The following is a 14,770-nucleotide window of genomic DNA, read 5'->3' on the forward strand; positions in this document are numbered from 1 at the left end:
AAATTGGGATAAATTTACTGTTTTGTTATTTTTAAATTCACAAAACCGTTTTTTCCCCAAAAAAAGGCGGTTGAAAAATTATTGCGCAAATACTGTGCGAGATAAAAAGTTGCAATGGCCGGCATTTTATTCCCTAGGGTGTCTGCTAAAAAAAACATATATAATGTTTGGGGGTTCTGAGTAATTTTCTAACAAAACAATTATGATTTATGCATGTAGGAGAGAAGTGCCAAAATAGGCCCGGTATTGAAGTGGTTAATGCATTTCATTAAGATAATAAACATTCTGTGTGCAGCAGCCCCCCTAACACTTATCTGAGCCCATCTTGATTCAGCGATGCTGCACCAGACACGTGGCTGTCTGGGACTCTCCCTCCTCATTGACTAAAACATATACAGCGGGCGCCATTGGTTCCCACTGCTGTCAAAGTCAGTAAGCCAATGAGGAGAGATAGATTGGGTGGGGCTTAACCACAGCTCCACGTCTGAATGCGGCTCAGCTCGGTTGCCCCCATTGCAAGTTTCTTGCTGTGGGGCACTCGTCAGGAGGGAGGGACTCGAGAAAAAGAGGATCCAGGCTGCCCTGTGCAAAACCACTGCATAGAGCAGGTAAGTATAACATTATTGTTATTTTTAAATAAAACAAAACAAGACTTTAGTATCACTTTAAGCTAGTGTGCATGAAGCCTAAGTCTAGATTTGTGGAAACTTTGGAAAGGATACAGAGGGCCTTATTTCAAATACAGTCTATATGTTTTCATCGTTTAGACAGAAAGGCGAGGAGGAAAAAAACAGACAGAGAGAGAGAAGAAAAAAAAGATTTTAACTGAGAGAAAACAACCACTTAACATTGAGAATATGAACCAAGAAAATCTAAAGTAAGTAACTATACTTTCAAAGTATCACTATACCAACAAAAATATACATGTTGATGTTTTTTTTTTTTAAAGAAACCATTCATTTTCCACACAATCATGCTAACCTATGTCAAACGGAGCACAGGTTAAGCCACCGTCTGGATTCATTATTTCATGGTGATGATCACCGATGGAGATCTGTGGATCTCCTTTTGCTGTAGTTGGGTTGTAAACTTTACAGAAGGCTTTGTTGTGATAGAAACCAGAGGTGCCATGTGTTTATGGGAGAATTTTGTATTGTAAGAAAGAGGAGGACATTGCACACTTGATCGGTTTCTCGGAAAAACCGAGAACCTGCTCGGTAGCTTTTTCCCCCTACATACGACCGGTTTTCCTCGCAGGAAAACTGCCATGAGAGCTTTGGTCGGGAAACCCGGCCGTGTGTATGCTCCACCGCAGGCTTTCCCCATAGAAAAACTGCTGGCTTAAAAAACGCTGGGAAACCCAGCGGGAAAAAAGAAAACCTGCTCTAATTTTTCCCACTGGGATTCCCGGCGGTTTTCCTGTTGGGAAGACTGCTATAGAGCATACACACGGCAGGTTTTCCTGGCCAAAAGCTGTCATGGCAGTTTTCTAACAGGAAAACTGGTCATATGTATAGCCTCGTACACACATCCGAGGAACTCGACGGGCGAAACACATCGTTTTGCTCGTCGAGTTCCTTGTGAAGCCGCTGAGGATCTCGGCGAGCCAAATTTTCCCATTCCTGTCGAGGAAAAAGAAGACATGCTGTATTTTTGGCCCGACGAGATCCTCGACAGTTTCCTCGTCGAAAAGTGTACACAGGACCGGTTTCCTCGGTAAAAAAAAAAAAACAGCAAGCTTCTTGTGTCGTGTGTACGAGGCCTATGAGGCATCAGATGTGAAGACAATGGTAATGCTGAATGCTGCCATAGAACCATAAAATAGTATTAAACCAAAAAGCAAACATCTGTTATGTTGCAGCTTACCAATTCTTAGATGTGATCGTTTCTTTTTTAGGCTTCCTTTTTTTTATTTTAATTTCACCTGGTGATTTGGCCAGTAGACATGTGCATTCGTTTTCGTCCAAATTTCGGGGATTTTCGTGTTCGTTTTAACAAACGATAACGAACACGCAGAATCCAAAATACGAAAGATCCGAAATAAAAAAATGCTTTATTTTCATATTCATTATATTTTCGTATCATTGCGACAACAGTTCAATATAGATAGAAGATTGAACATGACGGTGACAATAGTGATCTGTGTCTATCGAACCTGCGGTTGAATGTGCCTAACCTAACTCAAGCTTATTTGACAAAGATTCGACATTATAGAGACAATGAAGATTCGACGAGGCAGCTAAAAAAATACGATCCCCGCGAGCGGACATTTATAGTCAAATGCTCCGCCCATAGGCTATAGAATAATTCTAATGTTGTAGTAATAATAATTATTAATTATAATTATTACTAGTCAAACAACATTAGAATTCTACTATAGCTTGTGGGTGGAGCATTTGACCGGAAATGTACGATTGCGGCGTCGTACAGCTTAGCTGCTCCATAGAATCTCCTTAGAACATCCGACAGACACCATAAGCCTTGAATTGACAGATTCGACCTTTATTAATTTTGGATTTTATGATGAATGCATTTTTTAATGAAACAAAATAAATAAAAATTAATTTCAGTAATAACTAAATAACTACATTTTTCGGACGAAACCGAAATTCCGAAACAAAATATTTCAGTGTGCACATGTCTACCGGCCAGTAAATCTAATGTTTTTCAAAAGAACAAGTTTTGTTGAAAATATATCAGTTGTGTTGAGACAAAACATATTTACCACTTACAGGGGTGCTAACAATGATCAGCTTTATTTATTAATTTAAAACCTTTATCCCAATAGAAAATAAATCTGTTGCTGTAACTGCTTGTAGAACTGCAGTGTTAGCTAGAGTCTGGCTGAAATTGTATGGTGTATTTAAATCCGCTTGTACTTACAGTCCCCTCACCCCAGACTGACTTGCTGCTGTTCAAAGGTGCCCCTGTTCTCCTTCAGTGGGGGCACTCTAATATAAGGTAACCAGATTTTTTTAAATTAAATTTGGGGACATATTTTTTATTTTTTTTACTATTAATGGCGGCAATCAGTGACTCTCTGTCCATCGCCGCCGCCCGCCTCACAGCCTGTCAAGTCTTATGCTGGCTATACACTATACGAATTCAGCCAAAATTCAGTCAATCAGACAGTTCTTTTGTTTTTCGGCCAGTTAATGGGCACAAAATCGATAATTGGGACGTTTTTGAGCCGAAAAAACGGACGACACATTTGGAAATTTTCTGCCGAACGAACGATAAATCGGAAGGTTAATGTGTTTCCCGTCCGAACTTTATGCACTAGGACTAGGTATATGTAAAAAAACGAACCAAATGTTTTTTATTTATATCCACTGAACGATTTATCGGTCATTACTTGATGGCACTATCGTTTGCGCTCACGACCGAATGTTCGTTTTTCGAAAGTTCTTTCGAACGATTTTTTGTGGAGTGTATGGCCAGCATTACTCTCCGGGCCCCGGCTACTACTGGGTAGGGAGCGAAGGAAGATCACTCCGTTAGGGAAGGCAAGAAGATAAACAGGCAGGTGGCTGGCCGGGACTTGAGCCAAGGCAGAAGAACAAGCGAGCGGAGCTGAATGGGCATATACCTGAAACTGAAGAAATATTCCCTCCACTCCGACCAGCACATGATCATCAGAAAGGGGCACAGATAATGGAAAAAAATACACCCCCCTAAGCTAGTAGGAGTGGTGGAGCAGGGGTGTGTAATTCAGAATTATGTTTTTTTTATTCTGCACTGACTGTCTTTGAAATTGCCCCAGCCCCTGTTCAACTCCGGGGACAAAACCAGGGTCAGTGTCTTCAATCCAGGGCAGGGTTGCCAACTTTCAGTAAATTTACAAACAGTTTGTAAAATCCATAATTGTTGCATTTGTCCATGAATGTCAGTTACAGACATGCAGCCTATATGTCCGCAATGGACATTCAAGGACAGATGCAAAAAGTACGTATTTTTCATACTGTTTGTAAATTTACTGAAAGTTGGCAACCCTGATCCGGGGACTGTCCCGGGAAACCGGGGATGTCTGGTCACCCTACTCTAATACAGGTGTGTTACTGGCTAGATAACTAGGTAAAAACAGAGTAAAAAAGCTTAAAAAAAAAGGAATACAGTCAGCACATCTAATGATTGGTCAGCTGCAATGTATATATTTTTTTTAATTTGGGGTTTAATACTGCTTTAACTGGATAAATGCTGATGTTAATTTTCATAAAGGGACACGGTACTAAACTTAACACATGAAATGCTCTGCATTTGTTTGTGATCTTTAATACATAATGAGACTACTGAAGGTAGGTCATGGCAACAGAAAAGTTATAGAAAAGATAGAGGAACCTATAACAGAACTCACATTATAGTGCATGAAAAGAGAACTACTAAGCTGGATTAAAGAAGTTCTTCCCAACACCATGAGAATTGAGGACTTTGTAATGATTAAGCCCTTTTGCTACTAGCTGTGATGAGAAAACTTAGTTAGTAGACCTGCTTTTCTACATGTCTATTGAATTGTCTACGTTTCAAAGCAGCAGCTGATCTCGGGTAATTCCTTAACCACTTCAGCCCTGGAAGATTTGGCTGCTCAATGACCAGGCCATTTTTTGCGATACGGCACTGCGACGCTTTAACTGACAATTTGCATCGCGTGACGCTGTACCCAAACAAAATTGATGTCCTTTATTTCTCACAAATAAAGCTTTCTTTTGGTAGTTTTTTATCACCTCTGCGGTTTTTATTTTTTTTGCACTATATCCCAAAAAAAAGAAAATTTTAAAAAATCGCAATCAGCGTATATTGATTGGTTTTTGCAAAAGTTATAGTGTCTGCAAACTATAGGAAAGATTTATGGCATTTTTATTATTATTTTTTTTAATAGTAATGGCGGCGATCTGCGATTTTTATCGGGATTGCAAAATTGTGGCAGACAGATTGGACACTTTTGACAAAATTTTGGGACCATTGACATTTATACAGTGATTAGTGCTATAAAAATGCACTGTTACTGTGTAAATGTCACTGGTAGGGAAGGAGTTAACACTAGGGGGCGATCAAGGTGTTACATTTGTGTTCCCTCAGTGTGTTCTAACTGTATGGGGATATGACTGGGTAAAAGAGGAGACATATCGTTGTTCCTATTTACTAGGGAGAAACGGCATGTCTCCTCTCCTCTGACAGCACAGGAATTTGTGTGTATACACACACAAGTCCCTGTTCTGGCGATCATGCACATGATCGCACGTGACCAGCGATGATAGTGCGTGGGGGAACCTTTATGCCGCGTACACACGATCAGCCCATCCGATGAGAACAGACCGATGGACCATTTTCATCGGTTAACCAATGAAGCTGACTGATGGTCCGTCGCGCCTACACACCAGATCCTCAGAGAGTTGCCAGAAGTTGAGATATTAATGGCTGTGTGTTGAGTTATTTTGAGGGGACAGCAAATTTACACTGTTATACAAGCTGTACACTCACTAATTTACATTTTAGCTAAATCTAATTTCTTGTCACATGAAAAGATATAATAAAATATTTACAAAAAGGTGAATGGTGTACTCACTTTTGTGAGATACTGTAGACGTCCCTCTTTCCCATTTCAGAAAGTTGGGAGGTATGAATATTGATTGCACATTAGGGGGTAGATCCACAAAGAAATTACGCCGGCGTATCTATTGATACGCTGGCGTAATTTCAAAATTCCCACGTTGTATCTTTGTTTTGAATCCTCAAAACAAGATACGAGGCATCTCGGCTAGATCCGAGAGGCGTAAGTCTTCGTACGCCTTCGGATCTTAGATGCAATTTTTCGGCGTCCGCTAGGTGGCGTTCCCGTCATAATCCGCGTCGAGTATGCAAATTAGCTATTTCCGACGATCCACGAACGTACGAGCGGCCGTCGCATTTTTTTACGTTGTTTCCGTTCGGCTTTTTTCGGCGTATAGTTAAAGCTGCTATATGGTGGCATACTCAATGTTAAGTATGGCCGTCGATCCCGCGTCTAATTTTGAAAATTTTACGTCGTTTGCGTAAGTCGTCCGTGAATGGGGCTGGACGCCATTTACGTTCACGTCACATCCTTGCGACGTCATTTAGCGCAATGCACGGCGGGAAATTTTAGGGACGGCGCATGCGCAGTTCATTCAGCGCGGGGACGCGCTTCATTTAAATGAAACGTGCCCCCTACCCGCCGCATTTGAATTCCGTGCCCTTACGCCGCAAAAGATACATTACGCCGCCGTAACTTACGGCGCGAATTAGTTGAGGATTCAAACTAAGCCAAAGTAAGTTACAGCGGCGTAGCGTATCTGACATACGCTGCGCCCGGCGCAGATCTATGTGGATCTGCCCCTAGGTGTTTTCACATTAACTGATAAAAAACAACTTCCTGTATCACAATGAATTTAGTATGAAAAGTGTTTATAAGTTGTAACAACATATATAATATACTGTACATGTTTCAGCATAATTCCTACAGTCCAGTACAATCATATTTGTGTAGAATGATGGAATTTCACTAATCACCACCCACCAACACAGGCTTAATCACATGTTATATTCATATTTTTTTTACATAGAGCACAAGCTCAGTCTCTATATGATCAGATATATCAACTGGAGGCTGAGAAATTTGACCTTCAAGAGAAATTCAAACTGCAGAAATATGAGGTAAGTGCTCTGTATTTGCAAAATGTAAACCAAATAAAATCTAGGAATATTTGACTAATAGAATCCTACGAAGTGTAAGTGTGTTTAATAATACACAGTTACCGTATTTATCGCGGTATAACGCGCTCCCGCGTATACCGCGCACCCCTAAAGTGGCCCCCAATCCTGTGGAAAAAAAGTTTTTTTGTTTTTTTGTACTTACAGTTTTGGTGTCTTGCGCGGCGTCCATCGGCGGCCTCGTCGGGTCCAGCGTCCTTCTGCGGCTTCGGGGGTCCTCTTCGGCGGGTCCGGCGTCTGTCTTCGGCGGGTCGGGTGTCCTCTTCGGCGGGTCGGGTGTCCTCTTCGGCGGGTCGGGTGTCCTCTTCGGCGGGTCGGGTGTCCTCTTCGGCGAGTCGGGTGTCCTCTTCGGCGAGTCGGGTGTCCTCTTCGGCGGGTCGGGTGTCCTCTTCGGTGGGTCGGGTGTCCTCTTCGGCGAGTCGGGTGTCCTCTTCGGCGGGTCGGGTGTCCTCTTCGGCGAGTCAGGTGTCCTCTTCGGCGGGTCGGGTGTCCTCTTCGGCGGGTCCGGTGTCCTTCTGCGGCGTCCTCGTGTCCTCCCCGCTCGTTTCCCGCGCTGAGTTTCAATACTGCGCCGACATATACCGAGGGCAGTACACTCCTGTATCGTCGGGCAGGCTCGGCAACTGTTGCTCTGACGTCCTGTACGCTCAGGACGTCAGTGCGAGAGGCGCCGAGACTGCCCGAAGATACACGAGTGTACTGCGCTCGGTATATGCCGGCGCAGTATTCAAACTCGTGGCGGGAAAGCGGGTATCGGCGTATATCGCGCACCCACGATTTTGCCCTGATTTTGTGCACGGTATACGCCGATAAATACGGTACATATAGTAGGCGAGGTTGAATAAAGACACACTTCCAACCTATGTGTGTGATTTTATGTTAGCATTAGTACATTGTATATCCCTGTGAGTTGTGGTCGTTCAAGTGCTTATCTAATAGTTTTTTTTAATTATCAATGCTTCCCACTGAAACAACTGCCTGTGGAAGAGAATTCCACATCCTTACCGCTCTTACAGTGAAGAATCCTCTATGCAGTTAAAGGTTAAACCGCTTTTCTTCTAATTTTAGTGAATGGCCACGTGTCCTATTAAATTCCCATTCACGGAAAAGTTTTATCCCTATTGTGGGGTCACCAGTACGGTATTTGTGCATTGAAATCATATCCCCTCTCAAGAGTCTTTTCTCCAGAGAGAGAACAAGTTTGGTGCTCGCAACCTTTCCTCATAACTAATATTCTCCAGTCCCTTTATTAGTTTTGTTGCCCTTCTCTGGACTCTCTCCAGTTCCAGCACATCCTTCCTGAGGACTGGTGCCCAGAACTGGACAGCATACTCAAGAGTGAAATAATTATCGTTTAATCTCTGGAGTTAATCCCCTTTTTTTTGCATGCCAATATTCTGTTTGCTTTGCTTTCATTAGCTTGGTATTGCATGCCATTGCTGAGCCTATCATCCAATAGGACCCACAGGTCCTTTTCCATTCTAGATTCCCCCAGAGGTTCACCCCCCAATGAGTAGATTGAATTCATATTTTTGCAACCCAAATGCATTATTTTACATTTTTCTACATTAAACCTCATTTGCCATGAAGTTGCCCACCCCATTCATTTGTTCAAATTTTCTTGCAAGGTTTCCATATCCTGCAGATAAGTTATCGCCCTGCTTAGCTTAGTACCGTCCCCAAATACAGAGATTGAGCTGTTTATCCCATCCTCCAGGTCGTTTATGAATAAATTAAATAGGTTTAATCCCAGGACAGAACCCTGGTGGGACCCCACTTTCTACTGTGGACCACTCAGAGTACTCCCTATTTATCACTACCCTCTGAACTCGCCCCTGTAGCTAGTTTTCAATCCATGTACTCACCCTATGGTCCATGCCAACGGACCTTACTTTGTACAGTAAAAGTTTATGGGGAACTGTATCAAATGCTTTTGCAAGATCCAGATACACCACATCTATGTGCCTTCCTTTATCTAGATGGTAGCTCACCTCCTCATAGAAGGTTAATGGAATGTTTTGGCAAGAACGATTCTTCCTGAATCCATGCTGATTATTTCTAATGATAACGTTCTCATTACTAAAATCGTGTATATAGTCCCTTACCATCCCCTACAAGAGCTTACATACTATTGATGTTAGGATAACTGGTCTGTAATTCCCAGGGATGTATCTTGGCCCTTTTTAAAACATTGGTGCTACACTGGCTTTTCTTCCAATAAGCTGGTACCATTCCAGTCAGTAGACTGTTTGTAAAAATTGGGAAGAATGGTCTGGCAATTACTTGACTGCGTTACTTAAGGACTCCTCTGTTAGCCATGAGGGTGCTTCCTGTGACGTGCCATGAGGATAAACATTGCAGTTTTAGTTACTGAAGCCCCTTGATTCCCTTGTGAAGACTAAGGATAAGAATAAATTCTATACCTTCGCCATCTCTCCATCCTTTTTTTTTTAACAGGGAAAAATCTCTCCATCCTTAGTAACCAGATTCCCTTCATCATTCTTTATAGGACCGATGTGATCTGACCTCCCTTTGTTACTATTTATGTACCTAAATTATTTCTTGGGATTTTTTTTACTCTATCTAAAGAAATATTTCTCCTTCTTGCAGATTAATGTTCTGATAAATCGAGTCACTGACCACCAGAAACAGAAACTGTAAGCAATTTTGAAAGTTATATGTACATATATTCAAATATGTATATACAGTATATATTTAATATATTCAGTATTGTTTCCTGTACAAACTGTATGTGATGCTGACATATTACACATCACTTAACATGATATACAGGATTATTTGCAGTGTACGTTGAATCCTGGTTCCTGTGGTTGCTATATACCATAGGTAATTTTTATCATATTTTTAGCCTTTTAAAAATGGTGTGGCTTAACTGTTTTCACAACTAGAATAAGCCCATGCAAATATTGGGAAAGCATGCAAACTCCATGTAGAAAATAGCCTGATGAAATTCAAACCAAAGACAAGAGTACTAATAAAATAAACTTTGTTGTAGAGGTTACATGAAAACAAGCTTTTGAGTTATGAGTTCACCACACCATATTTAAAGCAGCAATCTGACATAGCATGCAGATTAATTTTCCCTATTGTACAGTTCATACATTTGTATAAATAGCTGTAGCTATAAGAGATATGGCTCTCATACACGGAGGAAATGGGGTCATTTATTCACCTGTCCTCTCCTCTTGTTCATTCACAACTCTCCATGTGTTCTGTAAATAGGTCACAGATTACACAGTGTTCTGTATTTTCTGAACCATTCCACCTAAAGTGGCCTGTTGATTAGTGCTAGTTCTAGTTTCTACATAAGGTTTGCATACTTTCCTAGTATTTGTATGGGGTTACTGCAGTTTCTGAAAATAGGTAACATATACAAATATATGAATTGTACTGTAAAGAAAACTGACTTGGCACCATCCAGACGCAGCTTATTTCTTCAATTAGACACAAAAGTTGACTCCAACGCAAGGGATGGAGTTTTTTTTTCCATTCTTTTGTAGTGTAACAAGTCAATAGCTTTCTTAAGCCCTATCTCTGTGCATTACTAACACTGACTGATAGAACCTGGAAGAAATGGTGAGAGTCTAGCTAAGACTAAACTAACTAGCACTGAACAGGAAGGGAGGACAGAGGAAGATACCAAAATTACAAGTAAACAAGTTTCAGTGGCCCAAAACCACTACTAGATGTCAGCATAGTACAGAAAAATTATAACCTTGTGCAGTTCAATACAAGACATAAAAATACACTAAAGTAGGCCAAATAGCTTATTTTTTAGCCTTATTTGAAGTGTCTGATAGAGACACGTCATTCATGTCTCTGCACGGCACCTTGGTGTGTTGTACTGCTGTGAAATGTAGTGCCATCCAGTGTGCTCCAGAAAAATGCAGGCATGCTGCATTTCTCCATTCTACACCACACCACTAGAGATGGGCCAAAGGACCCCCTGTTCGGTTTGCGCCAGAACTTGAGAACTTTGTAAAAATTCGGAGCTGAAAAAACCCCATTGAAGTCTATGGGACTGAACTGGAAAAATTAAAAGTGCCCAACTGCCCATTTTGAGGGCTTAAGTGCAAGTTATTGGGCATGAAAGGGGTATGGGAGTCCAGGTACTGCCCTGGGGGACATGTATCAATGAAAAAAAGTGATATAATAATAATAAAAAAAATCCTTTAAATATAGTTCCTGGGGGTCCCCTTAGTCTGTCTGTAAAGTGTATAAAACCTGCTGCAGCAAAAATTATATTTATAAAGCCAAAAAAAATAAAATTTTCTCTGCAAGCTTTCTTTATTTTATAAACAGCTTGGGCAGCCAGCCTATATGATGAGGCCACAAATTAGTGCACTCGGAACAAGATTAGAGATTTTTGGGATAAATTCTGGTGTCTGTTTCGCAGACTTTGGATAGAAGTAACAGGTGCAGAAAAATTAGGCTTTGGGTGTTTGCAGACCCATTACACCGTAACCCTATAGGAGGTACTCTTGATGAAAGCAATAATTGGCCTTCCTGTCAAAAATTTTAATGATAAGCACCTGTCAAAGAGGTGCGGAAAAATTTGTCCTTGGGTGTTAATTGCGCCCATGAAACCTATACCAAAAAATTTCTTCACAATAAAATGAAACCCACAAAGCTAGGCAGCCAACAGTCTTGCACAGATTCCGCATCCCAAAAACACTTAATCTGCAACATCGGCATCAGGGGCTTAACAGCTGCTGCTTATCCAGGAATGATTGATTTTAATAAATGTCAACTGGTCAACAGAGTCTATGGACAGACGCGCACTTGTATCTGTCACCAAACTTCCGGAAGCACTAAATAACTGTTCGGAAAGCATGCTGAATGCAGGGCAGTCCAGCAGCACAATTGCATACTGGGCAAGTTCTGGCCAGTGGTCTATTCTCATGACCCAGTAACCCAGTGGATCGTCAACTGGAAAGCTCTCCATGTCTGTTTTCGCCCCTAGATAATCTCCCACCATATGATGCAGATGCTGTCAATGGGATGTGGAAGCTCACAGCCCTGGGTTCCCGAGGACTAAGAAAATTTTAAAATGCATTACTGAGGCAGCCCCCTTCTCCACCGCTCCTCTCTTTGCCAACAGAAGCCTCAAAACGAGCATTTCCACAAGGCTATAACCTAGCAGAGTCTGGAAAAGCATTACATAAACTCCTCTTTAAGGTGTCCTCAAGATATTCTATCCTCTGCTCCCTCTGTAAGAATGCGATGAGTTCTGAGACTTTCCACTTCTTGCCTGCTTTAGGAGATCTTTCAACTCTGGGTTAACCACTTGGAAGATTTGCTAAAGCAGGCCAGAAGGGGAAAGTCTAATATTTAACCACTTCAGCCCGGAAGAATTTCCCCCCCTCCTGACCAGGCAATTTTTTGTGATACAGCACAACAAGCATTTGCATGGTCGTGCAATGTTGTACCCAAACAAAATACAAAGTATTTACAAAGTAAAAGTAAGTATTTTGTACTTTTTGCTATAATAAATATCCCAATTTAAAAAAAATAAAATAAAAAATATTTTCTTCATCTTTTTAGGCCGATATGTATTATTTTACATATTTATAGCGTCTATAAAACAGGGGATATATTTATGGCATTTTTATTATTATTATTATTTTTACTAGTAATGACGGTGATCAGCGATTTTTATCGTGACTGCGACATTGCGGCGGACAGATCGGACACTTTTGACACTTTAAGGTTAAAAACCTACTGCCTTTAGAACCACTTTAAACTTTCCTAAAACCTAGAGTTAGGCTTTAATGTCCATGGACATTCATATTTCCTTTTTCCTAGTTGACTGTAAACTTTCTTTAACTTGTTTCTAATTTATGTGACAAAAATGGATTACAATTCGATTTTTGCTAAATAAATACCTCTCTCTCTTTTTTCTTCTCTCTCCCAACTGTCTTTATTTTACCTTGTTTCTCTCCACCTATGTTCCTATCTTTCCCTATTTCCTTGTTTCTTTTTTTAACATGGCAACAGTAAAAGGTAAGTTGTTTCCATTGTTAAATTAGTTAATTGAATTTAGTTAAATTTTACACAAATTACTGGTTACTGTGTAAAATTAAAGACTGTTTATGGTGCATTTTTGCATTATTACTGTTTTTAGATACCTGTTAATAAAACTATTTATTTTTAGCTGATTTCCTTATGGGTTGAAGCATATTTGAAACAAAAAAAAGAAAATTGTGATTAGACAAGGGGCATGTGAATATTACACAATCTCCCCTTGTCCAATCATAGAACTCCTTGTATTCTTTAAAAAAGAATACAAGACTTTTTTCTGGATGGAGGAGCTGCACAGCAAGCGACCCTCTGTGATTGTTGTGCTCTAATCCCTACTGTCAGTGTCACCTCTAGAGCAACACTGTCATAGACTGCATGTAAGCATAGTCCTCTTACCTGCCATTCAGTTGTAGAAAATAACCACTACTATATACTGTATATGTTGAAGTAGCAGTCTCTTTGCAGTGATCCAAAATGCCTAAAGCTAGGTCAGAGCAACAGTTCTGCAGTCAGTGTTGTTAATTGAAGAGCTCTATCTCTGATTCAGTAGAGGACATATTGGATGCTGCAGGGAGACTGCTGCTTTCATACATAGGCTGTACCTCCTGTTTCGTAGAGCTGCACAATAAACAGTAGTTGTGTCTTATTAGCCCTTCAACCTTAGTGCAAGTCTATCAGAAAAGTTTTGTTCAAATAAAAACAATAGACACTCGGCAGTCATTAATGCTTTCTTGCTCCTTTCTGGCGGCCCGTTAATTGGATCTTAACGCCGGGAGGTAGGACAAACTTCTCTATCATATGATTACTGTGATTGGCTGTGTAACTGAAAAGGTTATCAAATGCACCAACCAATTCCACAACATGAACTGTAAACAGCAGTCAGATAGAACATTCTTTAGGTTTAGTTTTAACAATAAAAGCAGTACCTAGAATTTAAACATGGCAGGCATTATTCTTTGTGGAAGGGGGCAGGGATTGGAGAAAATTATCTGGGATGGACATTAGTAACCTTTCTTTCTGGAAGTATATAGATCTGGATTTATGACTTGTATGTGATTTACTCATCTGTGTACTTGTTCTGGGTCATTAAACCAAGGAATTTCATTTGTGATGTCAGCATTTTTGATAATGGGGTCTTGGGTGACTGGTAATCAATTTTACAGAGGATGGTCAAAGCTGCAATACATATATATATTTTTGATAAAATTACTTTAACAACTACCTGAGATGTGTTTGTTTATCGGAGACAATAATCTGACTTATTCCATCCCGGCGGTATTTGTGTGCTTCCGACTTTGAATTAACATGGACTTAATTAGGTCTTTTCAATTCATTCAGTTTTATTTGGTCAGTGTTAGGTTTGAGAGCACACATATCTCCTTACTGGGCTATGTCTGAATGATGGGTCCAGATTATATCCTGATAATGTCTAATGTGTATATGATACAAGAGAAGAATACTAAGAATTATATTGTCAGGGAAACTGTGTAAGCTTACCATTTATGCTTTTTGTTTATACTGTAGCGCTAAGGTTCCAAGGTCTGGCAAGGGAATTCTAGGAGGAAGATGGAAATAATCTGGAACAACGGACAGATATGAAAAGGATGAAGTGGAATCCTCCTGCAATTCAAGCTTGTGAATTCACATTTTACTCCCTTCATGACACATAAATGTTCATGTTTTTTTTTTCATTGCACATAGATAGCTTAAAAGCAGTTTACAAATTAGCTTACTCTACAATTGAAAAATGGTTGAATTTTAGTAGAAAAATTACTTTCTAGGTTAACCATCCCAGTTGGAATCTGCAAAATAGGGAGTGGATTCAAAAAATGTATGCAACACGTGCCACAGAACACCTTTTCCTCTCCACCCCATCATGGCACCTGGAGGATTGTGGCCATCACTGTAGTAGCTTGGGCTACTACAGTGATTCACTGCTTCAGTTTGTGAATGAACAGGAAGCTGCTCAGCACAGAGCACTTCCCAATCATTTGCTGTGCAG

General features: G+C 40.5%; 1 protein-coding gene across 2 annotated transcripts in view; it reads left to right on the plus strand.

Annotated features, from left to right (window-relative positions):
- The window catches only part of TNNT2 (troponin T2, cardiac type), a 71,850-nt gene extending 57,080 nt beyond the window's left edge, over positions 1-14,770 (plus strand). The window contains exons 12-16 of one of the 2 annotated variants that reach the window (XM_040337730.1): positions 768-877; positions 6,579-6,669; positions 9,337-9,383; positions 12,745-12,750; positions 14,293-14,365. In XM_040337730.1, coding sequence (XP_040193664.1) covers positions 768-877; positions 6,579-6,669; positions 9,337-9,383; positions 12,745-12,750; positions 14,293-14,344 — 306 coding nt within the window. In that variant the 3' untranslated portion in view covers positions 14,345-14,365. Of the gene's footprint in view, positions 1-767; positions 878-6,578; positions 6,670-9,336; positions 9,384-12,744; positions 12,751-14,292 lie in introns of both variants that reach the window. The other variant, XM_040337731.1, reaches the window with a different exon arrangement.

Source organism: Rana temporaria, chromosome 2 (assembly GCF_905171775.1).
Source record: "Rana temporaria chromosome 2, aRanTem1.1, whole genome shotgun sequence".
Classification (NCBI taxonomy): domain Eukaryota; kingdom Metazoa; phylum Chordata; class Amphibia; order Anura; family Ranidae; genus Rana; species Rana temporaria.